The sequence below is a fragment of the Podarcis tiliguerta genome (assembly GCF_965153285.1).
Source record: "Podarcis tiliguerta genome assembly, chromosome: 8".
Lineage (NCBI taxonomy): Eukaryota > Metazoa > Chordata > Lepidosauria > Squamata > Lacertidae > Podarcis > Podarcis tiliguerta.
The window spans coordinates 5,388,675-5,404,612 of record NC_139541.1 but is presented as its reverse complement, the minus strand read 5'-3'; the positions used below and the strand labels follow the sequence as shown (position 1 = coordinate 5,404,612).

At 44.8% G+C, this 15,938-nt stretch overlaps 1 protein-coding gene and 2 long non-coding RNA genes across 6 annotated transcripts in view; 1 reads left to right on the top strand and 2 right to left on the bottom strand.

Annotated features, from left to right (window-relative positions):
• Nucleotides 1–15,938, bottom strand: part of LOC310683800 (uncharacterized protein) — a 47,676-nt gene that overhangs the window by 5,540 nt on the left and 26,198 nt on the right. The window contains exon 1 of one of the 3 annotated variants that reach the window (XM_083454187.1): nucleotides 8,148–8,362. The exons of 1 other annotated variant lie outside the window; for it this stretch is intronic. In XM_083454187.1, coding sequence (XP_083310313.1) covers nucleotides 8,148–8,171 — 24 coding nt within the window. In that variant the 5' untranslated portion in view covers nucleotides 8,172–8,362. Of the gene's footprint in view, nucleotides 1–1,092; nucleotides 1,207–8,147; nucleotides 8,363–15,938 lie in introns of those variants that run through there. One more of the 3 variants, XM_083454188.1, reaches the window with a different exon arrangement.
• Nucleotides 1–15,938, bottom strand: part of LOC310683945 — a 51,980-nt gene that overhangs the window by 33,911 nt on the left and 2,131 nt on the right. The gene's annotated exons all lie outside the window — the stretch shown is intronic.
• Nucleotides 10,629–15,938, top strand: part of LOC310683964 — a 61,126-nt gene continuing 55,816 nt past the window's right edge. Inside the window, exons 1-2 of one of the 2 annotated variants that reach the window (XR_014514596.1) lie at nucleotides 10,629–10,795; nucleotides 11,543–11,736. This is a non-coding gene — a long non-coding RNA (uncharacterized lncRNA). Of the gene's footprint in view, nucleotides 10,796–11,108; nucleotides 11,371–11,542; nucleotides 11,737–15,938 lie in introns of those variants that run through there. The other variant, XR_014514597.1, reaches the window with a different exon arrangement.

The window sequence follows — 15,938 nt, the reverse complement described above, 5'->3', positions numbered from 1 at the left end:
TGCAGACCGACAGTCTCCAAATGTGTAAATTGTTATCTTAGGAAGGAAGTTCTCTAGTTTGATTTGGGGGCTTGACACCTGGGGCTCCAGCTATTCACACCCACCTAGTGTTGTTATCAGTCTTTTAATTACCTGGGAATAAAGATCCTAAAAATGGCTGAGAAAGAGCACTCTGCTGTTAGTGTACCACCTTTGCTGGCAGCCATCCTGTGTCTCTTTGTAATGGAGATTCCTGCTGACTTTGTAATACGGATCTACTGAAGGACTTTGAAACTATCCTATCTCTGTCTTTGTTCTTAGAAGTGAGTATCTTAGTTAGCTATACTAAACAATGTTTTTATTTTATCTGCCTGCAAGATACAAAAGATGCGCCTGCTTTTTAAGCATGTTAACTTTGTGTTTTTTAAAATAATTTTTTAAACAAGAAACTTTCTTTTGTCTTATGTGCCAATCTGAGGGAAAATCTAAGTCCAACGCCTGACTACTTGGTTACGCTATACCTGATGAATTTCTGCCTGCAAGTTTGTGGAAGCAGCTTGCAGAGTGGGGCAACCAGTAACAAAGGAGCATAGTCTTCTCCCTTGGACCATTTCTGTTGCATTTTGTTTTGTCAAAAAGTAAATGGCTGCCGGCCTCCGTTCCAGAAACCTGACCCTGCTGGAGGGTAAGGGCAGGTGAGGGACGGGCGAGTGGCCGGAGCCCCTTTACTACATGGTGGCAGCGGTGGGATGGAACTTCCCTGCAGAAAGGCACTTTGATTTTAAATTGGCACAAATCTTTTGTGTACTACAGGCATTTTATTTTTTTTTTGGATAGAGATAGTCAGGAATTATGGAAGCCGGGGCTTCCCAGGAATACACGTTGCATACTGTGGACGAATGGGGTCCGGGTGGAGAAGGCTGTTCCCTTCCTTCAGAGACAACGCCCCCCAACCTCCAAGTCCCAGAGCGGAATCCGCCTCCTGGTTTTTGGGAGATCCCGAGTCGGAGAGAGAGCTGGGGGACACCAGCGAATTAAGAACTCGGAAGGGTGGGCGAGAGTCCTGCAACATGGAGAGAGTGAGGGGGGCGCCAGTTAACCAACCCTTGTCACCTCGTGAGGAAGTGGAAGCTAGGATGGCCTCCACACGTCCTAGAGGGAACTATCTTGTTTATGCAGAGCCCAAAGAGATGGAGTTTTCAGAGGGCGATGCGGTAGAGTGGGTGCAAAACCCAGGCCAAGGTGGATAAGTTTGCCGTGATAAGTTTCCAAACATGGGCCAGTCCATTCTTATGGGGCCGAGAGTCAGCCGGATGGCTTATGAGTATCAAGATCTGCGGCAGCAGCGTAACTATAGAGACTTAAAAACTATAGCAGGTCTGATATAAGTCTTACGACTCGCAAACCAGTAACAATTAATAGCTGCAGAAAAAAGAAAGAACTTCTTATTAAGAAACCTGAAAATGGGAGGCTAGGAGGTCAAGGGAGGTGTAGGGAAAAGGTTTAAATATTTAAAAATATAATGTTTTAAGGAAAAGGACAAAAATGGTAATGAATGTCATTCCTGTGTTATGTACGGATATTGCTTATTAATCTGTTGATTTGTTTTACTTTTTTAAAATCTTTTTCTTTCTTAAGAGAAACTCAATAAAAAGAATTAAAAAAAAAAAGATCTGCGGCAGCAGCTGCAAGAAGTGTCTGTGGGAGACTACCGTCGAGAGCGTCCATCGCGCGACATTCACAGAACAGTGAGACGGCGTCCGCCCAGCCCGGGATGGGTCTACTCGCCAGTAAGAGCTTGGGAAACTCGTGGAGCAGTGCGACAGTACGCAGCAGAGGAGGAGGAGGAGGAATTTCTCCCTAGACCCTCGTGTGGATACGCGGCGGCGGAACACCTGCGTCCGGAGGGACGGGCGTCTCGACATCCTGTTCCAAGGTGTGACTACAGTCACAAGGAGAAAATCGCAGACAGTCTCCTCCGGGGCTAACTTTGAGCAACCTTAACTGGAGGGCATTTCTGAAATATCAGGGCCCCCCCCCCCCGATGTTCTGAGTTATCTGACTCTTTTTGAAGTAACCTGCCGAGATATGGGGGTGTCCCTGAAAATGTACATGCCAATTTTGTGCTCCCTAATTTGTGGAGACCTAGCCGAATTGATGGGCCATCTCCCCTCATCCCAAATCAATGACTATGAGCGCTTAAAAAAATTAGTCATGCAAAGGCATGGACCTCATCCTGAGCACTATCGGAGGGCTCTCCAAAAAGGGGATAAGTCTCGTCCCTCAGAGAGAATTGCTGTGTATTCTGCGAAAATGGCCCAGAACTTTGAACTTTGGCTTTCAGCCGAAGGTGTGTGTGGCTTTGAAGAACTTAGGCAGCTGATGCTAATGGAGCAACGTATGCACCACCTGTCCCCAGAAATTGCGAGTTTGGTTGCTGACCAAAGTCCACGAACTTTAGAGGAGGCCACAGAATTCGCAGAATCTTTTAGACTAAATCGTTCTCATCTGGCCAACAGGGGACTGGCTGGTGGGTACAGACCGGCAGCTTCAGCTTCTGGCGGGAGGTCCGGCCCTCCCGTTCAAGATCAAAGCAGGGGTCCCCCTACTCCTGCAAAAGACTCCTCTACAGCAGGTGGGGAACGTGCTAAATTGTCTCCGAGTTCCAGACTGTGCTTTTATTGTAAGAAACGGGGCATGTAAAAGCAGTTTGCCCCCAATTAAGTGAAAAGAAGCCTCCAGTTTTGACTTTGACTCCTGCGGTGCGCATGATCCAGCGACTGGAGGAAGACCTGAGGAAGATTGGGAAGCGGAACAGCAAAAATCAGGAACTGAGGAAAGCCTGGTCCCGGAGGAGAAGGGTGGAGCAGCTCCTGACGCTATAGCTTCCAAACCAGCTGTAGCCACTTCAAGTGCAGTTATTGTGGGACCTGTGAGGACTGGTGCTGGTCCAAGTGTGCCTCATCTGAAGTGGGCTAATTCGAAGTTTACAGCCCCCATTGAGATCAACGGAATTGCTGTGAACTCTTTCTGAGACACTGGGTCTGACATTACCAGTGTGTCCAGAGATTTGGTTTTGTCCATACAGATGCAGGCGAAACCCTTAAAGATTAGCCCCTATGGTGTGAATGAGATTTTTCAACCTACTGCCATTGTTCCAGTATCGTATAAGGGGTACTATGGAAACCACCTAATTATAGTACATGATCCTGAAGTGTGCAAAAGTCCTGTCCTGGTGGGGAACGATTTGGGATTTAAGGTTTACCAACAACAACTTGCGGTGAACTCTTTTTCCATCAAGGTCTTACCCACCCAGGTACAGGGGATGGGAAACTGGGGAACAACACCTCAAGGTTTGAGGGCTGAGGGAAGCCTTATCCCAGATGGGAGGGGTGAAGGTTGGGCGCCTGATGCTATAACTCCCAAAACCACTGGAACTGCTGTGACTGCTGTTCCTGAGAAATTGGTTGGGAAGAGGGTTGGCTTAATACACACTGCCACTCCTGGTGTGAACTGGCCCACCTCAGCATCTAGCACACCTCCCAGTGTCCACCTTCATCGAATTGTTCTGCCTTCCTTTTGAAGCATAGACTCTGATATTGTGACTCTGCCAAAAGACTTAGTTTTGTCCCAGCTGAACCAGTCCAATTTTCGGAAGAGTAATCCTAGTGGTGGAAATTTAATTCCCCAATCTGCAACTGTTGATTCAGTTCCCTCCCAGGATTTTAAGGGGGATCCCTTTGTTCCAGTCCCTGAACCCCAAGTTTGTGCAAACCTTACTTTGGGGGAAGGGGTTTTGAAATCTACAGTTCCTTTCCAGCAGCTTGCAGCGGGGTTGACCCCCCTAGCGACGCAGACTGTGAAAGATGCAAGCGTGTCCTGTCAGCCAAAAGCTGAGAGGCAAGAAGAGAAAGGGGGGCCAGCTCAGCCCAGCCAAGCCACTGTGGAGAGTTTTGAGTCCTCTGCCATGGTGGGAGATTTGGCTGCGTTTGAAGTAAAGCAGAGATTTGGTCACTCTCTCCTAGGTCATTTAGAAACTGTGGAAAAGTCTCTTTGCACAATAGAGTTTACCCCTTTTGTGCCTGAAAAAGAGTTTTTCTGTCCACAGCTCAAGGACTATAAAGACCCAGTCGATATGTTTATCGTTTTTCAAAAAATGTTTTGTAATGCAAATGTTTGTGTGGAGAAGAAATGGGATTTGGTGGGTCTTTTACAGAACTTTAGTCCTAGGAAACAGTGTGGTTATGTTATGAGTAGAAGTGTTTTCAGGTTTGATTGGGATCCCATCCCACCCCACCTCTGTGTTCAAAATCGGTTAGGAATTTTGGTTGAGATTTACTCAAAGAGCCCAGAGTTTGTGTCAGACCAGCCAGGTTTCGGCAAGCTCCTAGAAAATCCTTTGTCCATGCTCAGAGGGAGATGGGAGGGATTGGAAAAAGTTAGTTAATTTTTTCTAAGTCATGGCCAGAACACCTTAAGCATGTGCAGAGAGCTTTGGCCGATTGACTGTTAAAATGTATAAATGTCAGTTTGCTCAAGGGGAAGTGAATGATTTCGGATTCAGATTGGGCTTGGGAAACATCAAATCCCTGGGAGCAGAAATCCAGTGTGTACTGGAATGGCTCTTACACCAATTCAAGCCAGCCGCTGAGTTAGTAACACAAGCCCTAGTAAGTTTGTGGGTGATTCTAGCCCCTGACCAGCAGCGTCCTTTTGAAATGCAAACCAATGCCAGTCAAATAGGATTAGGAGAAACTTTGTTCCAACGGGACAATGAGAGAAGTTGGCAACCTGTGGTGCACCTGAGCAAAGAATTGTTGCCCCGAGAGAAAGACCAGCCCACTGCTGAACAAAAAGGTCTTTCTGATCTGGAAATAGTGACTCAAAGTTTTGAGAAAGGAGACTGGGCTGTAAGTTTAAATCTTACCAGTCTCCCCCCTAAGCAAGTCGTTTACTGGCCTGGCCTTAGTACATCGGAGGCCAAGCTAAGTCCTGTGCTTTATCAAGAGAAATACCAAAAGGTGCCTAATTCTTTTAGAGAACATCATGCTAATACTGTGAAAATGTATGGAAGTTATAAGGTTTTAGAGAAGTTATAAGGTTTTGAGGCATCTGATCAAGATTTGTATTTTAAAATAAGCTTAAAAATATATTTGTAGATGCTTGCTCCAGATGCTTGCTCCAGGCAAGGCAAAAACCAGCTGGCTGAGAACTTTTTGTTTTATTTTCCTGAACAGGGCCCCTCATTGACTTATGTACCTCAAAGTTGTAAAAAGGAGCAAAAGCTGGGAGCAAAGGTCATACAAATTACAGAATACAATCCAAGCTGCAAAAACACTAATTAGAGTTGGTAAATAGTGCCTCCCATCAGGCATCTTCCCAAGGTTTAAGGTATCCTGAGAAGGTTAAAGGGCAAAGAGCTAAAAACAGCAGCTGCAGCAGCTGGTTGGGAAAAGAGACTGCTCTGAGGTTGCGTTTAGGTTGCTTTGGAAACTGTTTTTTACCTTTGGAAACTGTTTTTTACTAAATTCGTTTCTTCTAAAAATCTATCTGTGTTATATATGAAATGTGTTGACGTTAGTGTAATTATGCAAAAGATCTAGAAAGTAAGAAATGTTAGATTCTTATGTTAGATTCTTATTTCATTGATGGTGTGTGAGAAGGTGAACCCAAGACCTCTGTTTATATGACAAAATTTAAAACCATGAGCCATCTGTTTTAGCCATTTGCCCCAGTTGCCAGAAGAGCAAAGAGCAAAGGGTAATCTGGTAATTAAGATGCCTTGTCGAGGCAAATGTAAGATATATGATAGAAGGAAATATAGCTCTTTGTCTCCCATAAAAGGTAATAGGAAATGGGTGTATCTTTTATGATTGGTTCTAGCAAACAGCCAATAGGAATTTCAACCAGGCTGATTGGACAGAGGCAGCCAAAGGAGGAGTAAGGAGGCTGGGCTGAGGGAATATAAGTGCTGGCCACCAGGGCTGGCTGTGCAGAGCTTTGTTAACCATATACCACTGTGCCAATCATTTATTTGTCTAACAAATAAATTATTATTTTAATTTCTCTATTGCTGCGTTGAATATTTCATTCCAGCTAAGCGTTAACCACAAGCAGGGTGCTACAGTTTTAGCAGAAATGTTATAAAGATTTAAGCAAAAACTGATTGTTAATGGGTAAAAGTGAAAAATTTAAAGTTAGATTGTGTTAAGATAAATCATAGAACAAAAAATTGAGAAAGAGGGAAAGGATTTGCTGAATTAGCTAAGTTGAACTAGAATACAAAAAAGGGAGGTGTGAGGAAGTCGAGGAAACAAGTAAATGAAAGATAAAGATATGGAAATTGGATGTGTTTTTAAATGTTTTTGTTTTTTCTTGTCTTGATGTACTGTTTAATTTTTTTATTTTTTCTCTCTCTCATATTTTTTCTTTTTTCTTTAACTATAAAACCACTAATAAATATTATTATAAAAGAAAGAAAGAAAATGTATGTGGAACTTGAATTTTCTTTGTTAACTCCTTTTGGAAGTCGAACACAAACAGGCTAAAGATACTTTTGATGTGTTATCCTTGTCTATCCTGTCCAGAACATCGGCTAGGAAGTTTTTCGTTATTTCACAGCTTTTTCACTGTGCCTGCGGTATTGACCCACGATGAGTTATTTGTGCAACCCCCTTAGTTTTGGGAAGATCAGTTTGAGTGTGCTGCTAGTGATTTTTTTTCTTTAAAAGGCTGCTTAACCACTCAAGCTGGAAATGTTTACATCAGTTTGTACATACTTTGTTTTGATGAAATTTAGGGACTTAACCCTGTAATTTCATCTTCGAGGGGAGGGTGTAGTGAAGTTAAGGATTTCAAAATTTGGTCAAGAAAGGAGCAGAGTATTGTGGGTAATCAAAAAGCCACAAGAGTTATGGGAAAGAGGTCTGTTGCTTTAACCCTGCAGACCGACAGTTGTGAATAAAGATCCTAAGAATGGCTGAGAAAGCTTGCTCTTGCAACCTGCGATTTGCCCAGCTGTTAGTGTACCACCTTGCTGGCAGCCATCCTGTGTCTCTTTGTAATGGGGATTCCTGCTGACTTTGTAATGCGGATCTACTGAAGGACTTTGAAACTATCCTATCTCTGTCTTTGTTCTTAGAAGTGAGTATCTTAGTTAGCTATACTAAACAATGTTTTTATTTTATCTGCCTGCAAGATACAAAAGATGTGCCTGCTTTTTAAGCATGTTAACTTTGTGTTTTTTAAAATAATTTTTTAAACAAGAAACTTTCTTTTGTCTTATGTGCCAATCTGAAGGAAAATCTAAGTCCAACACCTGACTACTTGGTTACGCTATACCTGATGAATTTCTGCCTGCAAGTTTGTGTAAGCAGCTTGCAGAGTGGGGCAACTGGTAACAAAGGAGCATAGTCTTCTCCCTTGGACCATTTCTGTTGCGTTTTGTTTTGTCAAAAAGTAAATGGCTGCCGGCCTCCGTTCCAGAAACCTGACCCTGCTGGAGGGTAGGTGAGGGAGGAGCGAGTGGCCAGAACCCATTTACTACAACAAATTATTTCTCAATTTATTGTTGTACATTGTTTCAATTGTCTGTTTTAACCATATTTGCACAGCAGTTTCTAATGTTGTGAGTTGTCCTCTATTTCAGAGGCTTCTACTTGCAGCCTCTTACAGTTGTTTTAACTGTGAGTTTTTAAGTTCTTACGCTCTTACAGTTGTTTTAACTGCGTGTCTTTGTTTTTTAGTTCTTATCTGTTTTAATTATCAGTTTTTATCCATCCAATATCCGTGTTTAATCTTGTATTTTATTCAGATGTTTTATCCTATGCCTGTTTCTTGGTCCTCATTTGCTCTAACAATTATCGGTTTAAAAAAAATATCCTAACTGCTACTTTATTTATATGCTCTTTCTTTTTTTTATCCTGGTCTGTGACAATATTATTATTATTATTTATTTATTTATTTATTTATTTATTTATTTATTTATTTATATCCCACCCTCCCTAACAACAATAAAACAGTACAACACAACACTCTAAAATCATTCATTATAAAATTAATTCGAATCAAACCACTGGCAACCATTGGGCCAGAGCTCATAGAGCTAATAAAGTTAATGCAAGTAGCTTCCAGAGTGAAGTCCCCTGGCCATGGCAACCTCTACTTACCTCCAGGAGTCTTCGGGATGCCATCCTCGCCTGTAGTGATGGAGCGAAGGCCACTACTGCCCACCTCTGCCAACCTTGGGATGCTGAGGTACCTCAAACGGTCACAAGCTCCGTTGCTAGGCAACGGCAGTTGAGAACATGGAATTCCCGGCCTCAGTGCCAAGGGTCTAGGAGAGTCCGTGTGGCCTAGTGGTTAGAACAATGTTAATGCCATGCAATGCTAGGGTGATATATATATATATTCTTTGAAATGTACAGTTTAATACTTTTTCTACTATTAGTAGCCTGCTTTGCAGGCTCTTGTTGTCTCCTAAAGAAGCTGACGGGATTGCTCCCCTGTACTTATGTGTTTGCTGTGTATAATAATAATAATAATAATAATTTTTTATTTATACCCCGCCCTCCCCAGCCAAAGCCGGGCTCAGAGCGGCTTACAAGCAATAATAAAAACAAGATGAATGATTACAACTTAAAAACAAAAGTAAAATACAACATTAAAATAATGGAACATTAAAATATTAAAATGTAGCCTCATCGCAGGAGGAGACGGAAAGGAAAAAAGAAAGAGAGGGAGAGAATCAAACTGGCTCCAAGCCAAAGGCCAGGCGGAACAACTCTGTCTTACAGGCCCTGTGGAAAGAAATCAGATCCTGCAGGGCCCTGGTCTCATGAGGCAGAGCGTTCCACCAGGCCGGAGCCAGAGTTGAAAAGGCCCTGGCTCTGGTTGAAGCCAATCTAACTTCCTTCGGGCCCGGGACCACTAGGGTGTTGCTATTTATGGACCTTGAGGCTCTCCGTGGGGCATACCGGGAGAGGCGGTCTCGTAGGTACGAGGGTCCTAGGCCGCGATGGGCTTTAAAGGTCAAAAGCAGCACCTTAAATCTGACCCTGTACTCCACCGGGAGCCAGTGCAGCTTGAAAAGCACTGGGTGCATATGCATCCCATGGCATGAACGTTTATTTTATATTTGGGGCCTTTGAATTCTTAACTCTGAACTCTGGATTAATAACATTTTAGGAATCTTCCAGTACGGCTAATTCTATTGCTGGGAAGGACTCAGTGACCTCGGTCTATTTTAGGAGAGAGGGTGGTATGGGGTTGGGGGCAGATGAGATGGAGCTGCTTGGCAGTGGGTGTGTTGAATGCAGAAAGCATACGCTTCAATTCCCATGACCCATCTCCTTCAGTTACTAGTTTCTTGGGGTTGGGGCTAAATCCATGATGGGTCAGAGAAAAATGAGCGGCGGCAGGAACCAGTCAAAGCAAGTTAGATCTTAATTTTACTGTTGTGACAGAGTTTCTCACCTTACATGTTGCATGGAGGTGAGGAGCCAAGACAAGTGTGTGTAACAACTTTTAAAGACTTGAGAAATTGCCAATAATTATAATAGTAATAATTTATTTTTTATACCCCTCCCCCCAATCTGGCTGGGTTTCCCTTAGCCCAGAGGTTTTGGACTTTTTTGAGTCCACGGCTCCTGTTGTAAACAAAAATTGCCCTTTTCCCTTATGGGGTATCCAAGAGCCCATACAGAGTCCTTACGTAAGTTCCCTATTGGTAGGAGAAAATAACAGAGGCCAACCAGAGAATATTGAGAAGCAAGGCAGCTAGTAAGCTTGATCTTTATTGATCTGTTGCAACAGGGTACACCCCTAACACGCAGGAGAGGAAGAGGACCCCCAAAATTGCTGTGCAAGGGCTTATAAAGACTTTGAAATTCCCATTCTCTAGATCAAGACCACCCCTCAGATACATCCCACCTACATCAGAAATTTAAATGTTGTTTTTCTCCTGTCACAGTTTATCTCCTGTCTGGCAAGTTACTTGATTGGATTGCCTGGGGTGCCTGGCCATTCTTTTGTAGTGGTAAAATACTTATTTCCTGGGCCAGGTCACAGGCTCACACCTTATTCAAGCAGACATATCCTTGAGACAGGATTTGTGAGGAAAGACAATGGGGAGGCTTTTCCAGTTTAACCTTGCAGAGAAAGGATTTGGTCAGTTTAAGAATCAAAATGGTTCCAGGTTGGTCTTCCTGTGTTGATCTATGTCTAATACCATAAAATTCCTATCACACTCCCTTGACCAACTACATTCTTTCTGTGAGGCTCAGGAGCCCAGCTATGTCACCCCTTGCCAGCAGAGCTGGCAGCCTCTCGTTCTTTTTCTGACTCCTTCCCTTGTGGAGTGTCCCCTCTTCTCCTCTCCCCTCTCCTTCGGAGTCCTCTGGACAGCCGCAGCTGCCGCCCCTTCCCTAAGAGAGGTGCCTCCTCACGCTGCCCCACAGGGGCCTGGGAAGCACCCCCTGGCCAGCTCCAGAGGCACCGTTCACCTGGGGAGCTTGTAGCCAGGGGTGCTGCAACAAACAGCTGCACAAGCCTTTGGGAGGCAGAGATGCAAGAAGGCATGGAGGGGGGGGGGGCAGAGGCACAGAGGCCAGTGTTGCTTGTGGCACCCTTGACCATCATTCAAGGCACCAAAGGGTGCCACAGCACCCTGGTTGAAAAACCACTGCCCACCCAACAAGCATCTTACATGCATCACAGAAAGAGGCAGTCTTGTCTCCTGGCTTGTCTCTTGTCATGATAGCTGACAATGTTTGCTGGTTGCCCTTTCCTGACCAGTCTGAGCCTTTCCCTTGAAATGGTAAATACCTCAGTTCTTGAATCCATTGTCACAGATCTACCCCTATTTATGTGAGAGGTTTATAGCTTTTGAAGGATTTGTATGTGAAAAGAACTATTGGGAAAGGTTTTTCCTTCAACTGCAGAGTAAATATCTGGGGTCATTAAGAGGGCTTCAGGATTGTTCTGTGAACTCAAAAGAAAGTGTCTTTTTTTTCAGGGAATATTTTAATTTTTGAATGGTGAAGGATTGTTTTTTCTCTAGGGTGCGTGTCTGCTATGTGTGCACCTTAAGATTTGTGTAAGGCTCATGCTAACTTCTGTTGCCCAGCGCCTGCAAGCCCCCTACTGTGACATCATAGAATGCTTGCAGTTGCTGTTTTTTTAAACCACACCAGCAACTGCTCATCAGGAGCAGAACTGAGCAGCTTCTGTGAGTGAAGTGAAGAGCTGTTTCTCAGAAGAAGGGGAAACCCTGGGAGAGACTAGGGTTCAAATACCTCCTTACTCAGCTATGCAGCTCACTGGGTGACCTGGGGCAGGTTGTCATCTTGAGCTCCTTGGAGAAAAAGATATCAATGCAGACGCCCTCAGAAGGTGCTGGACTCTTCTTCTTTGGAGGTTTTTTATACACAGAGGTTGGGTGGCCATTTGCAAGGGATTCTTGAATTGGATTCCTGTTTTGCAGGCAATTGGACTAGATGCACCTTGGGGTTCTTTCCAAATCTACAATTCTATGATTTTGTTTAAGTGTCATTTTATTGATTAGATAGGAAACCCCTTTGAGACTGCTCTGAGATCCCAGGTTGGATATAAGCGCCATAAATGAGAAAAGAGAGACACGTCAGCCTGTGAATGACCCCAGGCAGCTGGCAGAAGGACTTGGACATAGAGGCAGAGGGAACCTGGAGGCTTCAGGATGAAGTTGCTGTTAAGCACTGGACGCAGTGCCGACTGGAAAAGGTGAGTGGCCGTCTGCAAGATCTTACAGAGCTCATGAGATCTTGTGAGATTTCAGGAAGATCTCACAAGATCTTGCTAGTGTTGTAAACAAAAATTGCCCTTTTCCCTTATGGGGTGTCCAAGAGCCCATATAGAGTCCTTACATAGGTTCCTTATTGGTAGGAGAAAATAACAGAGGCCAACCAGAGAATATTGAGAAGCAAAACAGCTAGTAAGCTTGATCTTTATTGATCTGTTGCAACAGGGTGCTCCCCTCACCACACGCAGGAGGGAGGAGGAACCCAGAACAAAGGTGTGTCAGCCCTTATATAGACATTTTAAATTGCCCACCCTGGAGTCCAAGACCACCCCCAGAAACATCATACATACATCACAGAAGGGGTGTAACCTAAGGCCACCCCTCAGATACATCATACCTATATCACAGAAAAGGAGGTCTAAACAGAAATTTAAATGTTGTTTATCTCTTGTCCTTGTTTATCTCCTGTCTGGCAGGTTACTTGATTGGATTTCCTGGGTAGCCTGGCCATTCTTTTGTAGTGATAAATACTTAGTTCCTGGGCCAGGTCACAGGCTCACACCCTATTCAAACAGAGACATACCCTTAAGACAGGATTTGTGAAGGAAAAGACAATGTGGAGGCTTTTCCAGTTTGACCTTGCAGGGAAAACATTTGCTCAGTTTAGGAATTGAGGCATCTGATCAAGATCTATATTTTAAAATAAGCTTAAAAAATATATTTGCAAATGCTTGTTTCATGCCAGGCAGAAAAGCAGCTGGCTCAGTACTTTGGCAGTTGTTTATTCTCCTGAACAGGGCCCCTCATTGATTTATGTACCTCAAAGTTATAGAAGGGAATTACAGGCTGGGAGCAAAGGTCATACAAATTACAGAATACAATCAAGCTGCAAAAACACTAATTAAGAGTTGGTAAATAGTGCCTCCCATCAGACTCAGCCACATTTCCCCAAGGTTTAAGGTATCCTGAGAAGGTTAAAGGGCAAAGAGCTAATAGGAACAGCAGCTGGCTGGGAAAGGGGGGTGTAAATTGAAGAGGTTTCTCTTTACTGAAGTTTCTCAGGCAAAGGCCTTTCTTCTAAAAATCTATCTATGTTATGAATGAAATATATTGGCTTTGATGTAATTATGCAAAAGATCTAGAAAGTAAGAAATGTTAGATTCTTATGTTAGATTCTTATTTCATTGATGGTGTGTGAGAAGGTGAACCCAAGATCTCTGTTTAAGATAAAAATTAAAACCATGCGCCATCTGTTTTAGCCATTTGCCCCTGTTGCCAGGGGCAGAAGGGCAAAAGAGCAGAAGGGCAAAAAGAGAAAAGGGTGATCTGGTAATTAAGGTGCCTTGTTGAGGCAAATGTAAGAAATATGACTACTTGTCCGCCATTTATGGATAGAAGGAAATATAGCTCTTTGTCTCCCATAAAAGGTAATAGGAAATGGGTGTATCTTTTATGATTGGTTCTAGCAAACAGCCAATAGGAATTTCAACCAGGCTGATTGGACAGAGGCAGCCAAAGGAGGAGCAAAGGGGCTGGGCTGAGGAAATATAAGTGCTGGCCATCACCATCAGGACTGGAGTGTGCAGAGCTTTTGGTAACCATATACCACTGTGCCTATCATTTATTTGTCTGACAAATAAATTATTATTTTAATTTCTCTATTGCTGTGTTGAATATTTCATTCCAGCTAAGCACCCCACAAGCAGGGTGCTACAGAATCAAAATGGTTCCAGGTTGGCCCTCCTGTGCTGATCTATGTACGTATCCGGTTGGTACACTCACAAACATTACCATGTATCTAAGACCTCAAAACTCCTATCACACCAGCCCAATACTGCTATTAAACCAACTAGATTTAGTAGGATTATGCATAGGGTTTCCATGTTGGGTTGCAGCTAGCACTGTGGGCAGGGTAAGGTCCTGGCACTTACATGACCTCCCACTACTGACATTGCTGGTGCTGGCAGGGTTGAGTAAGGTTGGCACAGTGCAAACACACTGGTGCAGCCAAACTCGTGCTCATGCCAGTGTGTTCACACCACATCAACCTCACCTCCTTCCTCCTCTAACTTCTTGTAAGCCACAGTGATGTCAGCGTTGGGAGATAAGCTAAGTGCCTCCCCCCACCCCACCAAATGCTACTGCTTGTGGGTGGCCTATGATTTTAAAAGATTCCACCTTCTCCCCAAGTAGTGTTTTCAAGCGGCCATTGTAGCTGTGCTCAACATGCAGACATAGGGTGATATTCAATTATGTTTTTGGTTACTGAGAACAAACAAGAGTGTACAGAAACAAGATTGGGTGCAGGCCTGGCCAGGACACACCTGTGACAAAGGTGACCTGTGTGCTTGCTTGCTTAACAGCTGTTGGGAATGTCAATATCCCTGCTCTCCCTTCTTATGGTCTTTATATTGGACCTGGAGACTCCAATAGAGAGCATTCCATGCCAAGAAGGAGGGCAAGTGGACACCCTATCAAATGACAAGGCAGGAGCTACACGGAGCAGGGCCTTTTCACTGGTGGTGCCCATTGTATGGCTTGCTCTTTCCAGACCTGCTCTCTTTGGGCCTGTATTTTGGAGCTTTATAATCTAGGAAGACTTTGGAATAACAGGTTGACAAGTCATCAGTCACTGACGTATGAGCAGATTTTATTGGTTGTTATTCTGGGTTTCTGGCGCACCAGGGTTTACACCAGCGTAATAGAGTTGGCCAGGATGAAAGAAGGGATACAATTTCTGAGCTTTTTCCATTGTCTGCACAGCAGGGGGTGTTCAATCAACAGTGCAAAGGCTGAGCTGAAGCGTTTCCTGCTGGTTACCTGCTTTCAGCAATAGGGGTCACTGTTTGGTAGTACCCAGTTGGTTAGTTGTCAGATTCTAGAGCTCCCTATTGGTGGCTCTTAGGTAATTCCAAAAATACAGTCCATTAATAAAACACAGTGTTCATTCAGAAAGCAGTAACATAAATCTCCATTGCTACATATTGGGTGTGTATTTCAGCGGTTGAATGTACAGCTTTATGGCCATGCTGTAGTGTAGTGCTTATGCAACTGTGAATAAAAGGTGGCTGGGCTCATCGTCCCGGGGTTTTGGGTGGGGGCTTGGTGACAAAACAGATTTTGAGTCTGTACTCTGAATAGTGACACCAGGGACCTAGAAGGTGCATGGCTTGTCAGTCCAACCCCTGCACAGACTCATCAGGGCTGACCTTAAGGGAATTGGAACAATTGGGCCAAATTGGGCCCTGTGGGCCGCTCCTAAAGGGGCCCCCACACCAGGGCAATCTAGATGGATTTTATTTATATCTATGAGATTTTGCAGACTTTGGCTGTGAACTGGGGCCCTACAAAAAAAACTAAAGTTGGGCCCCACTTCTTCAAATTGGGCCCCCACTGGCTAGCCCTGAGTCTCATAGTTGCCGGGCCTGAGTTTCCCTGCCCTTGCATGAAGTCTTGGGTTTCTAATTTTGGGAGAGGGGAGACTGCGGCACTGGGGAGATGGCAGGCTGCTGAGGCCCCCTAGATGTAGAGGCCCAATATGCCCTGCCCTCGCATGAAGTCTTGGGTTTGCAATTTTGGGAGAGGGGAGGTTGCCTGCTGGGGAGCGGGCAGGCTGGCCAGGCCCCCTAGATTTAGAGGCCCTAGGATTCAGCCTACTTAGCCTATACATAAATCTGGCACTGGCTATATCCTATACAGGAGCAAGGCCATCTTAACCATTGGCACTAGGGGTGGACGGCACCAGGGCGCCGGGCTCTCAGAGACACCAGGCAGAGTCTGGGGCCGAGCATTGGAGTCCAGGGAAGAGCTGCCGACAGCCAAGCAGAGCAGAGCCCGTCGGAGTACCACCGGCTCTTCTGCTGCAGGCGGCTCTTCCCCAGACACCAACACTCACCCCTGAACTTGCGCCGAGCTGCAGCAGCAGAAGAGCCCATGGCTCTCCAACAGGCTCGGCTCAGCTCGGCTCTTGGCTCTTGCCCCAGCTGCATGGCAGCTAACTGTTTTGGCACTGCACCCAGAGTGCCGTGTGGGATCTGCCGTGCGCCGACAGCACTGAAGGCAGCAACAAAACCCCATGAATAGAAGACAGATCCTGTCTGGAGATGTTGCCTCTGATGCTGCTTGCATTCCCCATCGTTCTGCACTGGCACCCCATGTTGGACGGTGCTGGGAGCATGCGCTG